The sequence below is a fragment of the Otolemur garnettii genome, unplaced genomic scaffold, assembly GCF_000181295.1.
Source record: "Otolemur garnettii isolate 467f Iridium unplaced genomic scaffold, OtoGar3 scaffold00231, whole genome shotgun sequence".
Classification (NCBI taxonomy): domain Eukaryota; kingdom Metazoa; phylum Chordata; class Mammalia; order Primates; family Galagidae; genus Otolemur; species Otolemur garnettii.
The window spans coordinates 34144-58248 of record NW_003852626.1 but is presented as its reverse complement, the minus strand read 5'-3'; the positions used below and the strand labels follow the sequence as shown (position 1 = coordinate 58248).

Sequence of the window (24105 nt, the reverse complement as noted above, 5' to 3'; positions counted from 1 at the left end):
GGTCTGAGGCAGGCTTCCACTTGGGTACCCTTGACTCCTTGGTCTAGTCACTTGCCTTCTCTGGGCTTCAGGTCCCTCCTCATAAAATAAGGAGCCAACCAGGTGTCTTCCCAGTGCAGCTGTGGTTCCTATAGTCTTCTCCAACTCTTTAAAGACAATTCTTTTCATTCATCCATTTACCAAGCACAGAAGTGCCTAAAAGGTGCCAGGCACTGGGTTAGAGGCTTCCTATAGAAAAATAGATAAGACATACCCTTTACCTAAGAAATAGCTAGTTGCAAAGCAACATAGAAAGTACTAGAGGCAAAATAGAAACATGGGTGCTGTGTGTCCTATAGACAGGACCGTGAATTTGCGCTACCTCTTTGGAAGAAATCCGTTACTGGCTTCCAGATTTTCAAATGCATACACTGCCTCAGTCAGGAGCCTTAATTGCTTGATTGACTACCTAATTTAAAGAGAAAAGGGTTTTGAGGTTTTCTGTTTCATGTGTTTTTTTGTTGTTGTTGAAAGGCTATTGTTAGAATCCCAGAAAGGCTACCATCTCAGATGTCAAAAACAGGCAAGGACAAATGTGACCATACAGCTGCCACAACCACAGCTGAACTCACACCACAAAAGCAGCCTGGCAACAACACTGCTATTGCCAGTACTACATACTAGTGACTCCTGTTACTTTCTTTGGGGAAAGATAGAGTCACCATCGATCCTGCTTTGCCAGCTCGTGGAGGAGGGTGTCTGTTGAGTTGGAGAAAAGTCATATGCCCACTTTCTAGTGATAAGGGAGTCACAGGGACAGTGAACATCTGACATTTTATGCTTCTACAGCGGCAACTGGGCTCTGCCTCCCACCCAAAATAACAGAGTGGGCGATTTCCCAAGTAGAGGAAGATATTTATGATGCTGGTGGGACATCATGACAAATGTCCTCTACACATGACTTTGACCAGAGAATTCCATTTATACAATTTTATCGCAGTGGTTCTCAACCTTCCTAATGCCACAACCCTTTAATACAGTTCCTCATGTTGTGGTGACCCCCAACCATAAAATTATTTTCATTGCTACTTCATAACTGTAATTTTGCTACTGTTATGAATTGTAATGTAAATATCTGATATGCAGGATGTATTTAGGCAACTGCTGTGAAATGGTCGTTCCACCCCCAAAGGGGTCACGACCCACAGGTTGAAAACCACTGCTTCAGAGGTAACATTAATACTTACACAAGTGTATGAAGATGGATGCACAGTGATGTTCTCTTCAGTGTAATTTATAACAGAAATGATACTGAAACAACCTAAATATTCACAAATAGGGGCTTAGGGAAATTATGGAAGACAATGCAACTATTATAAAGACTGCACTTATCCATTCCATAAACATTTGTTGTGAGTGTTACTGTGTGCTAGGTGACGATGGTGCAAACCAGACACTCTGTGCCCACAATGAAGCTTATCAGGGAAACAGATAGAAATAAAATAATTACACAAATGAATGTGAAAGTACAACTGAGCTGAGGACTAAGAAATAGCATGTATATCATGCAAGGTGAATCCCAGGCAAGTCAAAAGCATCAAGGAAGGATGCCCTTAGGAAGGGAGGGTTAAGCTGGTCCTGAAGTAGGACAACGAGTTGTGGCAAATAAGTAGGGATCAAACCATGAAGGGTCTATACAAAGGCCAGGTTCAAGAGTTTTCTTATGGTCTTCACAGTAATGGGAAACCATTGAAATATTTGGGGGTAGGGTGCAAATGGTGGGTGGTGCCACAGTCACATTTGCATTTTGAAAAGATCATCTCCAGAACTGCATGCCTTGGTTTATATAGTGCAGCAAGAGTGGAAGGCCTGTTGGGAAGTGGCTGCACGTCCAGGGATAGGAGACAGTGGCACAGAATGGTACGGGCGGAGATGGAGCTAGAGATACTGTACTCGCAGAGGGAGCATCCACATGGGAAAGTTCTGATGATGAATGTCTATGCCCCACAGTTTCTGGGCTATACAGGCCCCATTGTGAGCAAACAGAATTGTGAAGCTCAAGGTTGGGAAAAGCAGCAGCCTTGGTATTAACCTTTGTAGGAACATTCACATTTATTAATGTCATGGAAGAGGAAGGAAACTCAGAGGTTTCTAATTTTGTCCTCCAGGAAATGGTCTTACATGCCTACATGCAAATTGCTCCACTTTGTGTGTCATAGAAATTTGGAGTTGAGACGCCTTTAGAAATCAAGCACCATGAAAGGCGTGCTATAAAATACAACATAGAAAATAAATAAGATGGAGAACGTGATTCAATTTTTAAAACATTATACAGAGGAAGGTCTATGCCAAGTAAACGGTGGTAGTATTTTCTTTGCTTTTGTATACTATTCTAATTGTTCTGTGATGACTATGTAATGATTTCTCAATGAAGGAAGAATACAATATTTTTTAAAAGAAATCATCTCATATAACTCCTCTTCTCTAGAAGAGGAAATGAGATAAGAGAGTCTCTCTAGACAAAAAGAAAAATACAATCAACCACTACTATAGAAAAGTTTTTATTTTAAAATCTTCATTTGAAAGCTCCTTCTACTTTTTTTTTTTTTTTAATAGAGACCGTCTCACTTTATCGCCCTCGGTAGAGTGCCGTGGTGTCACACAGATCACAGCAACCTCCAACGCCTGGGCTTAGGCGATTCTCTTGCCTCAGTCTCCCAAGTAGCTGGGATGACAGGTGCCTACCACAATGCCTGGCTATTATTTTGTTGCAGTTTGGTAGGGGCTGGATTTGAACCTGACACCCTCAAGTATATGGGGCTGCCGCCCTCCTCCTCTTTAAAAACATTTTCAAGGCTATACACAAAGGGCCGCTCACCTGACTAAAACAGCACGTTAATCATTGAGTATGCATTCTCCCATCAGAAAGTCTCAGACAGCAGGTGTTAGTAGTTAATCCTCATCTGGCAAATGATTGCTTATGTCAGGGTTTCACGGCCTCGGCACCACTGCCATTTGGGGCCAGATAGTTCTTTGTTGTGGGGCTGTCTTGTACTTACTAGATGCCAGAAGCAGCCTCACCTCAGATGTGGCAATCAAAATTGCCAGAGACTCCAGAATTGACAAATGTCCCCGGAGAGCAGAATCATTCTCAGTTGAGAACCACCAGCTTACATACCTCAGGTAACAAAGAGCTCACCACACCTACAAACAGGCTCTTCCAACCATGAGTTGCTGTGTCAGAAAGTTCAAGCACTGAGTGGCCATTGTTTCCCTGTGCCTCTGGCACTGGGGCTTCCTTGGGACCACAGACAGCATGTGTAATCTCTTGCCTGTGACAGTTATTCAGGAATTTCAAGATAGTACCATGCGCAGCCCCCCTCTTCCCCACCTCTACTCACTTCCAAGTAAGTCTTTTGTCTCCCAAGTAGAATGGGCCTTCTTCAACTATTACTCACATGACAGGTTGAGGCTCACCCATCTTTTTTTTTTTGGCTGGGGCTGGGTTTGAACCTGCCATCTCTGGCATATGGGGCTGGCGCCCTACTCCTTTGAGCCACAGGCACCGCCCAAGCCTCACCCATCTTAACGCTTTTCTCTGAACACCCTCCTGTTTGTCCACATCACTATGACAGCTCCATGTTCTCCACTAAAGACAATTTTCCAGGTGCTGGCTGACCATGGAGTGCAGGTGGAGTAGCTTACCCCCTCCCTCCCTTCTGGACACCCATTTATGTAGCCCACAATCCCTTTCACCTCCCGGTGGCTTTGGCACACTACCATCCCACGTTGAGCTGCTGACTACAATGCAGAAGGGCTGCTTGTGTGACACTGCTCCCCTGGGTCAACCCTCCCTAGCACCTTGGGCCCTGCCTGTTAAATCTACATTTATCCTTTTCAAACTTCACCAGTTCACAAAGACCTGGTAAGCAGGCTTGCCTCTGAGGACAGAGAGGTGGCAGGAGACAAGATGGAAGAGAAAATGACATTTCATTGAATACATAATTGTGCCTTTTAAACTTTGCACCACACACGCAGACCAGGATGCCAAAAAAATGTATACACATTTTAAGTGGTCCTGTGAGAAGTAAAATCAATCATTCCTCAAAAGGTGCATGGATTGCAGGTAGAATGGATCTGCGTAGCATGTCTAGATACACTTGACCAGTAACAGTGCCTTCAGTTCAACTTGGGAAAGTGATACATAACATCTCTTACAATGTGCATACATTTTTTGGCACCCTCTAGTTATAATAAATGAACTAGCAAATAAATACATTGAACTTACTTTTCACCTGCTGAGAACCACCTTTCCAGCATGTCCTTATCCATTTAGAAATCTGTCTTCCAAGGTATGTCCTTCCTCACTTGCATCTATCAGCGTAAGGAAGCACTGCCTTCCGAATCCTCAGTCAAAGCCATCCATAAGGATATGTGAGAAAAGATAAGCCAAGACACTAAGGCACTCACTAAGGCCACATTTCCAGAGGAGGCCTCAGGAACCCCCTAATTTCCTTCATTTCCCTGGTTGCTATAGCCTATCTGGTTTCCCTAAACAGAAACCTACCTAATTAGTACGCCACTTCCTCCTTCTTTCTGGAGAGTCTCTGCATTCTGTGGACAAGGTGAGAGACATATCACTTCCCAGAAGGACACTTGTACATTCAAGTGCAAGTCACCACCTACCCTTAAGAGTTCAGCTCCTTCACATGCTACAGCTGCCCTGGCCTCACCCCGGGGAGTACAGGTAGATGTTCTAAGGGAGCAAACCTGTGCTTTGGTCTGTTAAATGGCTTCATTATTTTAAGGCAGCATCAGGTGGTCCTGAAACAGCAGCAAGAATTGCACACACAATGATAATGGCAAAGTTAATGTGATTTATTCATACAGTAACTCATGCTGCACTTAACACAAATACAAAGGTACGGTTTTCAATATTGTAGAACAGATGAATTCATAAAACTTGTTAAGTAAATAATGAATGTTGAATATAAATCACCTGCAAAAGGTTCTTTTGGAAACACAAAACCACATTAAATTAGGGCAAAGGTTCAAGAGCTTTGTAAATGCCAGCTTCAGTCCTACTCCAGACCTTCTTACCCGCATAGATCATGCTCCCTGACTTTTACAGAGGAAAACACAAAAGCAGTTAACCCCTGGCCTTGGTTCCTCTTTTTATCCATGTCCTGCTGCTTCCTAGCATGTGCCAAGTTCCTCATTGGCAGTAGGGGCTTCCTGCCACATCCCCCTGTGCCAGGCACCTGAAAGATGTCTCCAGCCACCTCTTCTGAAGCTAAGATAAATCATGTCTGTTTTCTGTCACCTAGACTCTCCCCCATGCAAGGACTAGGACTGTCACCCAGAATCCAGGAATAAACCAGGGCATCATCTAGTCAAATGGTTAGGACCATGGATGACAGTGATCTCAGGAAGGACGTGAAATTAACATCTGAGAAACTGATCCCAAAGGAAACCCTTGAGTGTGGGCTGCCCACACCAGACACTCAAGAGGAATATGATAGTGTAGAGGACGCCAAGAGACAAATGACCTCTAAGCAAGATGATTTACAGCTGAGGGGTGAACTCTCAGGCAACTTGTCCACAGGAGCTCCTTATGGAGAAGGAGCCCATGCCCTCAGCACGTAGTCATTGTTAATTACTCCCCTCACCTGTATCATTCTGTTTCAATAAAAGGCTGGTGCGGAGGTTGCTTGGGGCTACCCGGAAAGTAAGGGCTAGCCCGCCTTGCACAAGCTCGTACTTCTAATCCACCTCTTGCCTGGTTCCTTCCTGCACTAACGAGACCAGGACCATAGGAGCCCGACAGGTCGCGACATGATAGCTGCCCCATTGTGCAAGTAAATGGACAGGGATGCCAGTAGGCTCTTTCAGCAGGATATGGAAAGGCAAGCAGTGAGAGTTCTTGCTCATAATGGCAACACGATGGGTAATCTGAGGGCAAGGATTAATGACAGCCTTCTCTGCTTAGGAGAACCAAGGGAACACTGAGTTCAGTCAGGCACGAGAAGGCTAGGTTGACAGCAAGTTCAACTATGAAAGGCTACTAAAGGTACAAAGGGCAGGGGCCAAAGGGAGAATTTTGCTTCCAGTTTAATTGAAGATCCCAAGCCAAAATTCAAGAGACCCCTCTGAAGAATAATAATCTATGGCATGGACTTGGGAAAGGATAAGAGGCTGAGCCCACATCTACGAATTTGTTCCCAAAGCCTTTCACACAGTGAGGTATGGATGGCTTGGGAACCCAACAGGAAGCAGTAAGGTTCAGCCAAGAGGGGGAAGAGTCAGCTCCTGGCCATTGTTCAGAGCAGGGGTCCTCAAACTTTTTAAACAGGGGGCCAGTTCACTGTCCCTCAGACAGTTGGAGGGCCAGACTGCAGGCCCCGGGATGAGTCAGCTGCTAAGCAGAACAGGCAGTGGTGGCAAAAACACCAGGCGGGCCGGATAAATATCCTAGGTGGGCCGCATGTGGTTTGAGGACGCCTGGTTCAGAGAAAGCTTTCCTTCTGTAGGCAGGGTGAGGCTGCTCCACAGTCACCTTGCTTACCTCTCTCAGCGAGGTACACCATACAACTACAGAATACATTACCATGCATATAAAGTATCTTTTCCAGAATCTGTAATAACCATAATAATAACTAAGGATTATCATAGTCTGGGTATAGTCCCAAAACAATTAAAAGCAGGGACATGGGCAGAAATTTGTACACCTATATTGATAGCAGCATAATTGCAACAGCCAAAAAGTGGAAATGACCCAAGTGTCCACTGATGAGTGAATGGATAAACAGATCATAATATATAAATATATTTCAATAAAAATGATTAATGTAGGAAGGATGGTGCAGTCATTACAACTGTTAACCAAGAACTGTCAATAACATGAAAAACCGTGCTAACATTATGTTAGATCTAAGTGTTACATATAAAATCACATTGTACCCCACAAATGCATTAATGTACATAGTTATGATTTCATAAAAAAAATAAAAAGCAAGATGTGGTATATTTCAGCTACGTAAAGTTAAAAATGTCCATATCTGCACATATGTGTGTGGGTAGGAAAACGAGTGGGAGGAGGTACACAAATGTCAACAGTGGCTATATTCCTCATGGTGGAATTCTTTTCATCTTCACCATTTTTCACACTCCAAATTTTATATAATGAGCTCATATTATTCTGATAATGGGGTGAAGGTACAGGGTAAATATAAAACCAAACCACAAAGAATGCAAAAAAAGTGAATATTTATTCTCTAGACTGGGGAGGGGATCTCTACATTTAACAGGAAAAAGAGAAAAAAAATCACACAAGAAAAGATCAATTTGTTTGATTACTTTAAAAATTAAAACCCATAACTAAAATTTAAAGGAAATTCACACAGCCAAAAATACGAATGCCCAATAATCATACATACAGAACAATGATCAAGGTCACTAACAAGCAAAGAATTAGAAGTTAAAACAGAACGCCACTATCACCAGTTATCATAGGGATATTTTTGGTTTTATGGTTTTTATTTGTATACCTGTTTATTTTTTTACTTTACTACTCTAAGGTAGCAAGAGAGTGGAAGAGAGTGGGAAGAAGAGTGAAATGGAGATGTTTTTGACAACTCAGCACTGAGAAACTATCCTAAGAGAATAATTTGAAATACATAAAAACATTTTATTCACAAAGTTAATGATTACAGCATGGTTTACAATACTGAAAATTTGGAAACAAGCTAAATGTCCAACAATTAAAAGGTTAAGTAAATTTTGGCAAAACTATGCAATATATTACCACAAATATAAAGTATCTTTGCAAAAATCTGCTATAACCATACATAATACTTAGTTTAAAAGAACATAAATTGCATAACAAAGAATACAGTATGATCACAACAAGGTAAAAAATTCACACCCCCAAAAAGACAAGATATTAAGTGTTATCTCAGGATAAAATATTCATGTATTTGTGCTATATATCTATTTTCCAATTCTTTCTATAATTGACACAACAACTTTATAATCAGAAAAAATATCTTTTTTAAGTAAGGTGAACACAAGATTCTGTAGCAATGTTCATTTCCTCCCACAATACAGTTTAGAGAGTCACAAAACTCTCAGCCTCCTGGGGGGGTGGGCATGAAAGCCGGGTAGTGAAGATGATCATGAATGGGTGGGTGAAGAGAGGAAGAGGGCAATCTAAAAGGGGGTGGGGAGGCAAGGATTAGCAAGGAAGAGTCAGGGACCAGTACGCAAACTGGTCAGCCAAGGAAAGGGGCATTGTGGAGTCAGGGAAGACTCTGACTGCTCAGCAGAGGTCTATCTAGACCCAGTAGTAGGCACTGACGGTGTTCTCAAAGGGCAGGATCAAAGAGGGACTTTAGGAAGACACGTGGATTCCTTTAGGGACAAGGGAGGAAAGAGGAAGGGTAGGTAAACCATTTGGGAAGGCAGGGAGAAGGACTGAGGCAATGACGATGGGAGTGGAGAAGAAGGGGCCGACTGCCATAGTGACCTCCCTATCAAACATACCGTGTTTCCCTGAAAATAAGACACTGTCTTATATTTATTTTTTCTCAAGAAGACACACTAGGGCTTATTTTCAGGGGATGTCTTCCTCCGCACCAAAATGCATGGCATAGCGTATCTGCATAGCCACGCCCATCACTAGGTCTTATTATCGGAGTAGGGCTTATATTCAACAAATGCATATAAATCCTGCTAGGGCTGATTTTTGGGGTAGGTCTTATTTTCAGGGAAACACGGTACTTTGCTCACTTCTGGAAAAGTCTCAGTGGGCAAAAGCAGAGTAGAGAAACAGCTCACTGGAGCAACTTGTCAACAGCCAGCAGAGTCCGGTCAAATCCAGAGATAATCTAGGCAGCTCTGTCCAGTCCAGCTTTCTGTCATGGTGGAAATTGTGTAGACTGTGGCTACTGAGCACTTGAAACATGGTGAGTTTCAAGGAAGACTGAGAATCTTCCTTTTAAATTTTTATTTCACTTTAGTAAATTTAAATAGATGCATGTGCCTAATGGCTACTGAGCAGCCAGCACAGATGACAGTGGTTTTCAAAGCATAGTCTCTGGACCAGCGATGTCACCGTGGAGCTTGAAGCAATACCAATCTCAGGTCCCACCCTAGACCCACTGAATCAGGATCACTGTGGGGAGGCCCCAGCCCACTGGGTTTTATCGAGCCCTGTGGGTTTTTCTGATGCTCCCTCATGTTTGTGAGTCAATGAACTAGGGCCATGCAAAACATCTGGGATCACTACTTCTGCCTTCAACTAAACCACATAAAGAGCCCCTGCTCAAGTGAAGTAGAGATTTGTACAGATGCGGTGACTGGAAAACCACTGACCAGGTATGTCCAGCTCAGCAGGACTAGGAAAAGTTATATGAAGCAACAAAGATGTGATTCCTCTAAGCTGAGTCAAGGAAAGGAATTTGGTTAGCTTCAATATCTGAAAACCAGAAAGGGGCTTGTCATCCCCATGTGTGTCAGAGATGTGCAAAAGTAAATAGAAAATGGCTCTAAATTGGGGTCAGTGTCAAAAATGCAAACAGCAACCATAACTCATACGATGATTTGAAGAAGATGCCAACAAACATGAAATACAGCCTTTATTTCTAAAAGATGGCCAAGAAAAACTCAGTTTAAGGAGAGCTCACAAGCATTCTGGGGCTGTGCCCTCACAGAACGGAAAGAGAAGCACTTCCAGTGGAGACAGAGCAACACACAAGAGCAGCCCATGGAGACCCACCCCTGGATACAGCTTCAGTCACACAGATGAATAAGAAACTGCAGCCAGAGAAAGTACCATAGACTTACGGCCAACATGGCAGCTGCACAGTGGAGATGCTTGTCACTCTTCAGGCACCATTCAGCTTACAACTTCATCAGGAGCAGAATCTGGAGATTTGTGACACTAAAACCATGCTTCAAGAAACAAAGCGAGGCAAAAATGATAAAGCACATATATTGTAGCTAACCAGGAGCAACAAATGGGCATGAAATAAAATCCCAGGCTAAAACTTGTAACTGTGGAGTAGGGAATAAGGCCAAATACACTGAATTATGTCCTGAGGAATTTGCAGACTGTACTGTAGAAAGCACAGCAGATGTGATGAGGGCAATAAAGAGGATGAAGAATGAGAAGAAAAAGCTAAGGGAAACCATTTACAAAAGCTGAGGTTTCCTAAAGAGAGACAGGCTTCAGGAGTAGGAGAAATGATTGGGGCCCTTCACTGAAGTAAAAATTGTTGCTGCCAGAACAGTTAGTCATTTAACTTCATATATCTCTATCATAAACAAATCTGTACCAAAAAAAACTCTTTGAAATATTACTGATTTTAGTATAATATCTTGTCATTTTTGGTTATAATTTAGTACACTATAGTAACTTAACCCAATTTGCTTTAGTTTGTTTCACAAACATTTACCTTGAAACACTGAAGCGTTTGTAAAAAGAAAATGACTGAAAAATACTCATTTCAGTACAGGACTACATTATTATTATTTATTTTGAAAGCTGTTGGCTCTTCTGATGACTACTTATGAATTCATCAGCTTCAACATGTTATGAGTTGTAAATATTCCATCCCTTTTAAGATATATACTAAACTTATGACAACCACTCACCCTTAGGATAATTTCATATTAAGGAAACAGAATTAAATTCGTGAGGACTAACAATTACCTAAATTTTACACTAATAAAAAGTTCAGAGTCCTCAAAATAATTTAGAATAAAATTAATGTTTTCCTTAGTATCCAATTAAAAGTACAATGCTTTCTGCCTCTTTGATAAACAGATGTCTGCAACACCATGGTAAACAACACTAACATGATTTTGAGTGACTCAATCTATGGGTACAGTTACACCTTTAAACATTTTCATGGTGAATAGATCTTCTAACAGATGACTGTTGAGTTCAAGGGTCATATTATTTGCTAACAAATTATTTAGATGAGAAAGTATCTGAACAATTTTAATCCAATTTCCCACACATCTCATGCCTCTAGTTTACTGAACATTATTTATTATTTAATGTAAAAATTCCACATTAATCACTTCATGCATATTTTATCTTTGGATTTTGAAATCCTGTTGTCTTAGAAACAAAAATAGGGAATAGACTTTATGACATTGGCTTCTAGCATTATTCTTAACTCTATATTTGAAAAACAAACGTGGATTACATGTTGACATAATATCTTGAATATACTGGATTACATAAGATACATAATTAAATTATAAACAAAATAATACAGAACTTAGCTTGGAACTCAATTTGACATATGGTTACCTTTCAAAATGCACTAAATACCACAAATAATTAAAGCCTTTCTTGAGTATAATGTTATGTTTGCTTACTATGGTCCTGATATCCAAAGGTATGACACAATTTTATTTTATTCACTTGTACTTATTCATTCACTAAATAAGCTATGACTTTTTTAAAAAGGGAACAAAAAGGTTCAGCCCAGCCCCAGTCCAATTACCAATTATAAATTAATGGAGACAAAATGAAAAGGCTGGCCTGTTACAAACTCTTAGACCAAATTGTTAATGTCTGTTTGGATTACCTATCCCTCAGGTGGTTTGCAATATTATGGGTAATCACTAAATAACTAGCTCAACTCCTCTTCTCACTAACTGGAAGGGAGCACATTTTATTTGCTCTCTGTGGTTAACAAAACTCAAGGGATCAGTGATCGAGAAATTTTTCCACCTTGGGAATCATTATACATATTGTGATCCTGCAATGGGTCAGAATCCACAAAATACAGTTCCCCTGCATGGATGTCAGAAAAGTTAGCCAAAAATTTATCAGGATTGAAGCCAACCCACACGGTATATCTATAGTCTATGGTGCGAATGGAATAGCCCATAATCTTTATGTCTTTTAAACTCGGCTTGTCGGAATTCCACTGGGGGGCGTCTGCTGGCCTGGGGTACTGGCTGTAGGCAATCAATTCACGGGGATTACCATGGAGGTATGGATCCTTTTCCATGTCATGGAACTGAAAATACTTCAGAAGGCTCCGGCCTTCTCTACACAGCATAACCTGAAATGAAGGAATGGGACAGCGAGGTGGAACTTGGAGTCCTACAAGTCCAGCCAGCGTGGGGAACAGAGACACAAGTTCCACGAGGTCCATGGATTGACTGCCTACAAAAGGAAGTGACACAGAAGAATTGGTTAGGTTATGTTACTCATCCTGCCACACCAGGCAGGAAGAGTAAAGGAACCCATCTGGGCTGCACATGTTCTCTTCACTTACAATGTCCATTTCATAGATGTTTAGAGACACCACCATCTCAGCACCTCACCCTCTACTAACTACTCACCCAGTTAAGGTACCCCAGACTGTTGGCACTTCAAAAAACTACTTAATAACTGATTCAGGCAAAGATCAGGCTAAACCACTGGGTAAAGTGTGTTGAGGAATAGCATATTCTGAGTCTCACAGATCACCCCACAAATTATTCCTGCCTGGATGTCTGCATTTGGTCCCTATTTTCTTTTTATTAAGGTCGACCACACATAACACAAAACTTACCATATTAACCATTTTTTAGTGTACAGGGTAGTGTCATTAAGTAAATTCGCCTTGTGAATTTGTAACACCAGCAACATCATCTATCTCCAGAACTCCTTTCAGTTTACACAACTGAAACTCTGTACCCATTAAATAACCTCCTCCCCCAGGAACTGGAAAAGACCATTCTACTTTATCACTATGAAATGGAATACTCCAGATACCTCACATAAGTAGAATCATACAGTATTTGTTTTTGTGTGTGTGTGTGATTGGCCTATTTCACTTAGCATAATGTCCTCAAGGTTCACCTATGTTGTAGCATGTAGTAGAATTTCTTTACTTTTTAAGCCAGTACGATAGTCCACTACATGGATAGAGCACATTGTATTTCTCCCTTCATGTTATGGATACCTGGGTTGCTTTCACCTCTGCCTATTATAAATAGTGTTGCTATGAACATTCATGTATAAGTTTTTGTTTCAATGCTTGTTGTCATTTCTGTGGGATACATATATAGGAGAGGAACTGCTAGATCATTTAACACTTTGAGGAACCACCAAACCATTTTCTACATAGGCTGTACGATTCTACATTCCCACCAGCAATACACAGTGTTTTAATTTCTCCACATCCTCACCAACACCTGCTGTTTTTTGTATTAATTCAATAGCCATCCTAATGGGTACAAAGTGGTATCTCATTGTGGTTCATCCATCTTCAAAATGTGAATGTAAATGTAAATGTAAAACTGATCCCGTACTATCATTCTCATCTTTTTGGATCTTTAAGAGATTTCTGGGTGGTGCCTGTGGCTTGGTGGGTGGGGTGCCGGCCCCATATACCAAGGGTGGTGAGTTCAAAACCAACCCCAGCCAAATTGCAACAAAAAAATAGCCAGGCGTTGTGGCAGGCACCTGTAGTCCCAGAAACTTGGGGGGCTAAGGCAAGAGAATCACCTAAGCCCAGGAGTTGGAGGTACTATGAGCTATGATGCCACAGCACTCTATTAAGGGCGATAAAGTGAGACTCTGTCTCTAAAAAAAAAAAAAGACATTGCTTCATAATGCCCAATTTCATTCTCTAGACATTAATTTGTAGGAAAAATAAAGAAGAAAAAGTAAAGCAAGTTTTAAAAAAGATACTTTTCAAATGGCAAGATGTGGCTGATGCTATCCCCCTTAACCAAGAGATCAAATTTAACATTATTGACACAGGCCATGAAGTGCCCTCAATGAGATACAATGGAGGATACAACATCTCATGCAGTACACTTGCTGAAAATGTGTAAGTTGAATATAGTCATGAGGAAACAATCAGACAAATCCAGACTGCAGTATACTACACAAGACAACTGACCTAGATGCCTGTTTAAAAAAAAAATCCTAAAATTCATATGGAACCAAAAAAGAGCCTAAATAATCAAAGTAATCTTAAGCAAAAATAAATAACAAAGCTGGAGGAATCACATTACCTGACTTTAAATGGCTATAGAAACCAAAACAGCATGGTACTGGTATAAAAATAGACATATATATCAATGGAACAGAGAACCCAGAAATAAAGCCATTTACCTACAACCAGCTGATCTTCCACAAAGCAGACAGAAACACTGGGGGAAAGACATCTTATTGAATAAACAATGCTGGGAAAATTAGAAAGCCATATACAGAAGAATGAAATCACGTCCCTGTCTCTCACTGTACACAAAATTAACTCAAGATGGATTAAAAACTTAAATGTTAGACTAGAAAACATAAAAACTATAGAAGAAAAAACTACAAAGAACTCTTCAGAATATTGGGATAGGCACAAAATTATGCTAAGACTCCAAAGCAAATGTAACAAAAACAAAAACAAATAAATGGTACTTAAAGTAAAAACGTTCTGCACAGCAAAAGAAATAATCAACAGAGTAAATAGACAACCTACAGAATGGGAGAAAATATTTACAAACTATACATCTGACAAATGACTAATATTCATAATCTATAAGGAACTGAACTCAGCAAAGAAAACAAACAAAGCAAACAACCCCATTACAAAGTGGGTAACTGACATGTTCAGACATTTTTCAAAAGAAGACATCCAATGGCCAACAAGCATATGAAAAAATGTTCCACATCACTAATCCCTGGAGAAATGCAAATTAAAACTACCAGATACCATCTTGCTCTAGTCAAAATAGTCATTCTTAGAAAGTCAAAAAAATAAATAAATTTTGGCATGGATGTCATGAAACGGGAATACTTATATACTTTTGGAATGCTGAATTTAGTGCAACCCCTGTGGAAAACAGTATGGAGATTCCTCAAAGAACTAAAAGTAGATCTACCATTCAATCTAGCAATCCCACTCTTGGGTATCTACCCAAAGGAAAATAAATCAAAATATTAAAAAAAAGACACCTGCACTCATAATGTTTATTGTAGCAGAATTAAGAATTACAAAGATAAGAAAAGAATCCACCTAAGTATTCACAAACTTATAAGTGAATGAAAATGTGATATATATTAATATATATACAAACATACACACACACCACTGAATATTACTCAGCCATAGAAAAGAATGAAATCATGTTTTTTGTAGCAACATGTGTGGAACTGGAGGCCATTATCCTAAGTGAAGTAACTCAGAAATGGAAAATAAAATACACATTCTCACTTATAAGTGAGAGCTAAACTACGAGTACACACGAATGGAGTGGAATAATAGACAGTGAAGACTCCAAAGGTGAGAGAGTAGGAAGGGGTGAGGGATAAAAAATTACCTAGGGCGGCACCTGTGGCTCAAAAGGGTAGGGTGCTGGCCTCATATGCTGGAGGTGGCGGGTTCAAATCCAGCCCCAGTCAAAAATAAAAAAAAAAAAAATTAAAAATATCTTTATAAAAAAAAGTTACCTATTAGGTACAATCAACACTATTCAAGTGATGGGTACTCTAAAAGCCCAGACTTCACTATACAACAAACATATCCATGCAACAAAACTGTAATTGTACTCTCTAATATATTGAAATTTTTAAAAGATGAGGTTAGGGCTCAGTGCCCGTAGTACAGTGGTTATGGTGTCGGCCATGTACACCAAGGCTGGCAGGTTCAAACCCGGCCCAGGCCAGATAAACAACAATGGCAACTGCAACAATAAAAATAGCCAGGCATTGCAGCAGGCACCTGTAGTCCCAGCTACTTGGGAGGCTGAGGCAAGAGAATCACTTAAGCTCAAAAGTTTGGGGTTGCTGTGAACTGTGACGCCACAGCACTCTATGGAGGGCAGCATAGTGAGACTGTGTCTCAAATAAATAAATAAATAAATAAATAAAAGATGAGCTCAGGGAGATAATGGGAACCAGATCACATAAGGACTTGTCAACCACTGTGTGAGGATTCTTACTCAGAGTAAGCTAAAAGGATAGGAGGCTCCTGAGCAAGGCTATAACACGACCTGACTTGGGTTTAATACATCATTTTGGCTGCTCTGAGGAGTAAAAACTTCAAGGGACCCTGGGCATCAGCAAGGAGATCATTTAGCAAGTTGTTGCAGTAATTATGAGATGGCAGCAATGTGATCCAAGGTGGGATGGCAGGGGAAGTGATGGCAAGTGGTAGGGACAGATTCTGAATGGAGTACAACAGGCTTGGTGATGGACTGCATATCACACATGGAGTATGAGAGAAAGACAGGGGTCAAGACAATTCCACGATGTTCTAGCATAAGCAACTGTTGCTATTTCCTGAGGATGAGAAGAATGTTGAGGAAAACACATAAAGTGAAAGAGAACTTTGGGTATGGTCGACTGGCCAAATCGGACTGGAAATGTAAGCCTGAACTTCAGGAAAAAGTGATAGACTAGAGAAAAAATTTCAAAATATAAAGGATGACAGGGCAATTACGTGAATTTATAACTTGCTGAACATGCCCCAAGAAAAGTCTCAAAACAGAAAGAGTATCAACCTGTCAGATTTCTCCCAGCAAATAAAGGGCTAATATCCTGCCTTAAAACTGTCTGACCTTCGTTTCAACAACATGAAAGAAAACAGAGCACCCAACTCACAAAAATCAAATGTGCAGAAAACATAATTGGGCAGTTTAAAGGTAACTCAGAAAGATCCAGAAATGACAGAATATGAAGTATTACTTGTTAAGTTAAAGATAAATACTAAAGTCCAGAAAGGGGGCAGCTTGGTTTAACAAAGTCCATGGAGAAAGCACTCCCAAAAAATGAAATGTCATCTGAAGTATATGACTTATCTTTGAATGGACTGGGCAGATCAAGTCAGGATACAACTCACAAGAACCCAATCAGGTCACCCCATGCAGGCAGAAGGGGTAATTTGGTCCACAGGATATTCGGAAGTGATTTCTCAAACTGGAGCTTTTGGGGACACAAAGACCAGGATATCTATGGGTCTGAACACTACCTTGTGGGAACAGCTAAAGGAATAGGAGTTTTACCTGGAGAAGAGCAGGTATTGGTAGGTCAGGCATGGTGGCTCACGCCTGTAATCCCAGCACTTGGAAAGCTGAGGCAGGTGGATTATCTGAGCTCACAGGTTCAAGACCACCCTGAGCCAGAGTGAGACCCCCATCTCTAAAAAATAGCCGAGAGTTGTGGCAGGCACCTGTAGTCCCAGCTACTTGGGAGGCTGAGGCAAGAGGATCATTTGAACCCAAGAGTTTGAGGTTGTTATGAGCTAAGATACCAAAGCACTCTACTAAGGGTAACCAAGTGAGACTCTGTCTCAAAAAAAAAAAAAAGAGAGAGAGAGAGAAGATACTGGTGGAATGAGATGGGGGTGTCACTGCTGTTTTCAAAGCTTTGAGGTACTGGCACGTAGAAGTCAAAATAAATTTGACTTTCACTGTGGGAAAGAGCACAGCAGAATTGCCCGGTAGATTTTATAGATGCATTAAAGTGATGAGCAGCCAAAATAGAAAACATCTGCCCCCAAAAGGGCTGAGTCCCTGCCAAAAGGATGCATGTAGTAAAGAATTCTACCCATCTGGCAAGGCACAAGTGTAAGAGGGACTTTACCTAACAAATGCCACCAGGGTAACCTGGTTTCTTGTACCCTCAACGAATCCCCAACAATAAAAAAAAAAAGAATTCTACCAATCTGTTAGAGGAACAGCCCTTTCCTCTAAGCTACAAAGTAGGCTATTGACACTTCTCCATCAGCCCTCCCCATCCTGGAAATGTCACCCACTCCTTGGTCTCTCCCCACTCCAAGGCTTTTTTTTTCTTTTTCTTTTGGATTAATATGATGGTATATACCATTAAGTTACATTTTTTTGCATGTTGAAGGTAAAGTCTGAGTTGTATTTGGGACCTTCACTCAGGAAGTGTGCTAATTATCACACATTATACTTGTTTGATAGGTAGGAACTTACCAAACCTCCCTCCTCTTTCTTAAATTTAATTGAGTTTTTCTCTCATATGTGCACATTGTTGTTAATCTACAAGTTTCAACTTAGTATTGAGTACATAGAATGTTGGATTTTCCATTTTTCTGATGCTTTAACTTAAGACAGAGTTCACCAAATTTATAACAAAGTTATAACAAAGATTCAAAATCTCCAACTTTTTAAGTCTGAATAGTATTCCACAGTGTATATACACCACAATTTATTAATCCATTCATGTGTTAAAGGGCACTTGGGTTTCTTATGGACAGGGGTCATACTTTTCAGCTCTGGCTCTGCCACTCCTCCACCCAGAGCATGGGAGGTGCTCAGGAATTGTGTGCAGAACACACAATGTTGAGAAGGAATTCCAACATAGGGACATAAGGGGGCTTATCGAACCAAGCCTGCAGCCTATGAATCAATTAGGTGGATCACACATAAACTAAAGGTGCTCTATGTCAGGCAATATCTCACAAGCATAGTTTATACCTGGCTCCATCAACTCTGAGACAGAATCAAAAGGGTCACGGTAAGTAAAAAGCTTCTCTCCTTCCTCCAGAAATGAAGCCGTCTTTCCAGGAACATAGAACATCAGGGGCACACGAGTGGTGACGTCAAAATTGCTGTACTTGGCCCATTCTCCGTGTTCACCTAGAGCCCACCCTGGTCCATAAAGAGCACAGAATGACAGACAATGAATAACCATATTATAGCTGGTTTATTTAGAAACATTTCTTGTTGTAAAAGCCAAAGGAAGTAAAAGCTAACCTAAAAGAAAGAAATTCTCCTAGAATTATAACAAAAAGGGTGATTTCTCCTGAATGCTGCTATATTCAAAGTCAGATTTTTGTCCTTAATGAGAACAGCTTTTAAGAGGAAAAATACCATTAAATTCCCAAACTCAAACTATTCTTTTAATAAGCAGCCAGCAATATAAACCTATGCAGGGCTCTGTAGGACCAGCAATCCCCATGCAGACATGCCTCCCCTACTACGACAGGCTCATTCTTGACTGGAAGGGACCCCAAAATCTGTTGGGTCGGCTCGGCCCCTATAGCTCAACCGGCTAAGGCGCCAGCCATGTACACCTAAGGTGGCGGGTTCGAATCCCGAGCCCGGACCCGCCAAACAACAATGACGGCTGCAACCAAAAAATGGCCGGGCGTTGTGGCGGGCGCCTGTGGTCCCAGCTACTTGGGAGGCAGAGGCAGGAGACTCGCTTGAGCCCAGGAGTTGGAGGTTGCTGTGAGCTGTAATGCCATGGCACTCTGCCCAGGGGGACAGCTTGAGGCTCTGTCTCAAAAAAAAAAATAAATAAATAAATAAATAAATAAATCTGTTGTGTCACAACTGTCTTGTTCTGGGCCTATCCAGCTCTTGACTCATGTCACACAAGCTCAGGTTATCAGTTTGGGTTGTGGGCCCCCACCAAAAACTGAGCTGTGGAACTACAGCATAAAAGGTCAAAATCAAAAAGGACAAGGTTATCTTCCTTAATTTTTAATACATACCACACATGCACTAAAGCAAAAATTCAGATTTCCAGATCCTAAACTTTGATTAAAAACAACCATTAACATTGATTTAAAATATCCCTTACAAAAAAAGACATTTTGAATCTTTCCATTTGAAAGCACTCAGTCTTTTTAAGTGTCAGCAATATATTTTGTACAAAAAAACATACATGACAGAAATCATACATTGAGTATTTAGTGTCATAAAATTCAGCAAAGACACAAAAATCTGCCATGGGTAGACTGGAGGAGGCATGGAAATGCATGTGTATCTGATGCCGCACCTGCTGGCATCTGAACCAGAACCATGTGGAGCACAGCATGAGACCCCACTGGCTCAGTGACCTTGGGGCTACCAGTGGAGTCCCACACTGCCCATCATGCAAGAGCAGGGCCAGGACCTGCCCTAGTCAACAGTGCTCTCCTAAGAAGCCCCCAAGTAGAAAGGAATCTTTCACCAGTTAGTATGATGGAATTGACACCCATCACAGATGTACAAGCCTGGCTGTCAGGCTGGAACGTTAGCAGAACGTGCAGAGAGCTGGGTGGAGCCCGACAGGAGAGCAGTTTCCACAGGTGACCAGCCCCATGGGCTGAGGAGTCCCCCCGGCCAGCACATCTCCACTCTGTCCAGGAGGACGAGGCACCCTTGACCTGTGAGGACTAGTGAACGGGTGGGTCAGGTATGGGTACCTAGGGTACCAGCTTGGGGATCATGTTGTCCCAGTCTGGAGCGACTCTAAAAGGTTGAGCGAGGAGCCTGTGGGACAGGAATGTGAGAGCCCTAAGCAGTGGGACCTCAGGAGTCAATCCCCAGAAGGCTGATGGAGCTGCAGGTGGATGCCCTGAAGGTACATCAGTCAGGCACTTGGAGGTTTTGCTGATGACAAGCACTCAGTCCACGGGCCTCTGCTGGCCACAGTTGGTCACTCAACTCCAGACAGAGGTGGCCCCCGGATCCAGCACAGTGCCTGACATTGGGCAAATGCTCACTAAATAGCTAGGGACTGCCTGACTGCAAGTACACATCTATCAGTCTTGTGTTGGGTCTCAGTCTGTGCCACTGTAGCTAGGAGCAGAGACCTGAACATCTTGCTTAGGGGAGCATGTGCCTGAGCCAGCCCCCAGGATCCCTTGGGGCATCAGGAGGACCAAGAGGTCAATGACCTGGGCAGACAGCGCTGAAGGTTTCTGGCTCCTGCCCCAGAGGACCAAATGAAGACATGGCAGCACAGGCTAGGGAACAGAGCTCATGGACAGGGAGACAGAAGCACCTGAGATGCTTGCTACAGTGCACATTCCTGTCCCCAGACCTGCAGGCCACACCACACCCACCGGCTCATGAGACAGGGTACACGAACCAACATGTTCTATCAGCTCTCAGGTGGTTCAGATATAGGATGTCCCAGGAGGACACTTTGAGCCAAGCTATTGGTAATCAACTGCAGCTATGTCAGAGCAAAAAGTGTGTCCACGTAGAAGAAGAAACTGGGCAGAGGTGGATGGCAGATCATTAGGAATATATGAAAAATACTGGTACCTCTGCATAATAAAATACTACAGACAGACCTTTACAAGGGAAAAGGCAGGCCCTGTGACAAGTGACACAAAGAACTGTCTATGATATTCAGTGGGAAAAAAACAGGGACTGTTAACAGTACACATCATGTCTTGTGATGAGCTGCATGGTACAAACACACATACACGTGTAACATACATCCCCGTGTGCATATGCCCATAGCCAAAGGCTGCCAGATGGATCCCCAATCTGCCAGCACAAGTCAGCCTTGGGCAAGGGGATAAAAGGGCAAGATGTTCTGGCCCTACATTATACAATCAAGATCCTTTTTTCTTTTTATGATGAGCATGTTATGACTAACCATTGTCCGATTTCATGTTTAATGAAAGAATTATTTTCTTTTTTCTAGGTATGATAATGGTATTATGATTATACTTCAAAAGAGGCAATACTTTTTAGAGATAGAGATCAGAAAATGAAACCATCTGGGTTTGCATCAGAACAATTTGGGAGTCGGGGAGTGGGTGTGGATGAGATGAATGAGATGGCCTGAGTGAGGAACTGGGAGAGCTGCTGTTTTATTCTCCAATCTTGGGCATGTTGAAAAGTTTTCAAATTGAAAAGAATGCTTTAAAAAATATACTTCCATTTTTGGAAAAAGAGGAAACAGCCTTAGAAGAGTTGAGAAGCAGAGGAGCAGGGATGGGGTGGGTGGCATGGAGTCATGTCTGAAGGCCTTGCGGGGTTCTGTCAGGATTGTTCTAAATTCTCCTTCTAAAAACTAAAAATCTTCCTCTAGGTTAGAAATTGGGGTTAAAAGAGCTTCCTACACAAATGGAGCTCTGTGTTTACCAAGAACAAAAAGTTGCTACAGCCCAACCCACCTAACAAATTATTCAGAAAAGCACCCATGGCCCCAGACTATGGGTATCATTGATCCACAAAAGAGAACACACCTATGTTTATGGTAATTTTAAAAAGCACATTTTACAGGAATATTCAGATGCTTACCATGATCTGAGGTAAACACAATGATCGTGTTATTGGCCAGCTGAAGATCATCCAAAGCACTCAAAAGGTGGCCCACCTGTGTGTCCAAATAGGAAACAGAGGCAAAGTAGCTCTGGCGGATTTTCCGCTGAAAATTAAAAAAATAAAATAAGTGTGATTCAAGTTGTCAAGACAGACACAGATGAAACTACTTTGAGGTATCATCTAACACCAGTAAGATTAGTCCATATCACAAAATCCCAAAATCACAGATGCTGGCATGGTTGTGGAGAAAAGGGAACACTGTTGGTGGGATTGCAAACTAATATGTCCCTTTTGGAAAGACATCTGGAGAACACTTAGAGAACTAAAAATAGACATGCCATTTGATCCTATAATTCCTCTACTAGGTATATATCCAGAAGACCAAAAATAACACTACAACAAAGATATTTGTACCAGAATGTTTATTGCAGCCCAATTCATAATTGCTAGGTCATGGAAGAAGCCCAAGTGCCCATCAACCCATGAATGGATTAATAAATTGTGGTATATGTACACCATGGAATACTATGCAGCCCTAAAAAGATGGAGACTTTACCTCCTTCATGTTTACATGGATGGAGCTGGAAAATATTCTTCTTAGCAAAGTATCTCAAGAATGGAAGAAAAAGTATCCAATGTACTCAGCCCTACTATTAAACTAATTTATAACTTTCATAGGAAAGCTATAACCCAATTATAGCTCAAGAATATGGGGAAAGGGGAGAGGGAGGGGAAGGGAGAGGGGAGGATGGGTGGAGGGAGGGTGATTGGTGGGATCACGCCTATGGTTCATCTTATAAGGGTACATGTGAATCTTTCTAAAAGTAGAATATAAATGTCTTAACACAATAACAAAGAAAATGACATGAAGGCTATGTTAACCAGTTTGATGAAAATATTTCAAATTGTATATAAAAAAAGCACACTGTACCCCATGACAGTATTAATGTACACAGCTATGATTTAATAAAAAAATGCACATAATAATGAGGAAAAAAAGACATACACAGAGATGATGTCTGTCTGAGCATCTCTCTCTGTCTCAATCCTTTAGCTCAATAGTTCTCAACCCATGGGTTGTGACCCCTTTGGGGGTCAAATGACCCTTTCACAGGGGTCACCTAAATACATCCTGTATATCAAATATTTACAGTATGATTCATAACAGTAGCAAAATCACAGTTATAAAGTAGCAACGAAAATAATTTTATGGTTGGGGGTCACCACAACATGAGGAACTGTATTAAAGGGTCGCAGCATTAGGAAGATTGAGAAGCACTGCTTTAGCTGATGCCAAAACATAAAACTCCTTTCTCTACCATCCACATCCCCTCATCCACAGTCATTGCAACATCTGCAGATCTAAAAGACTGATGTCTAAGCAGATCAGCTTTCATTTTAGGGCAGGGATCACGGTGGATGGCTGTGTCACTGACTGCCCCTTTCTGTCTCCCCCACATAATCTGATGTGTTCCAGGAGATGAACGTGCACACAGATGCTGACTTCAAAGCCCCTCTGAGTAGGAGCTGCATGTGCTCTGATGAGGGACATGTCAAAGACACATGTCAACTATATTAATTTCCTGTAGCTGCTGTAACAAAAAACGGGTGACTTCAAACAACCAAAATGTATCATCTCCTGGCTCTGGAGGCCAGAAGTCTGGAATCCAGGTGTAGGGACAGGAAAAAGTGTTTGGGCTTTCTCATGGCCTTGGGATGGGACAAGATGAAGTTGTCTAGGCTTTCTGGCTTTCTTCCCATGGGAAGGTGCCATGTATTTCTACATAGCTATAGTGGTGTACAGTGCAGTCATGCTTATCTAACTGCATGTTGCCACTTTTGTTCTGCTGGGTATAAAAGGTACACAGGACCTTTCCCTTGAGCTGATTTTGGACACAGATTGTGATGTATAACTTAGCTCCCCTGCCACCAGGAATGAGGGTGGACTTGCGATGCTTGCTCCCCCCTGCGACCTGTGAGCTGAATAAAGCATGTTACACCTGTCCTCCATGTCTGAGTTCTTTCCAGTCTTGTTGAATCAAAACACTGGCACTAGGTATCAGGAGAGCCACTGTCTTGCTGAATGCTCTGTGG

The 24105-nt window shown here is 41.6% G+C and overlaps 1 protein-coding gene across 1 annotated transcript in view; it reads right to left on the bottom strand.

The window, feature by feature from the left end:
* Positions 1–11491: 11491 nt before the first annotated feature.
* IDS (iduronate 2-sulfatase) overlaps positions 11492–24105 on the bottom strand; it is a 27469-nt gene continuing 14855 nt past the window's right edge. Inside the window, exons 7-9 of the mRNA XM_003802059.3 lie at positions 21988–22114; positions 18433–18606; positions 11492–12166 (exon numbers count right to left, since the gene is read on the bottom strand). Of these exons, the coding sequence (XP_003802107.1) occupies positions 11694–12166; positions 18433–18606; positions 21988–22114 (774 nt within the window). The 3' untranslated portion in view covers positions 11492–11693. The remainder of the gene's footprint in view (positions 12167–18432; positions 18607–21987; positions 22115–24105) is intronic.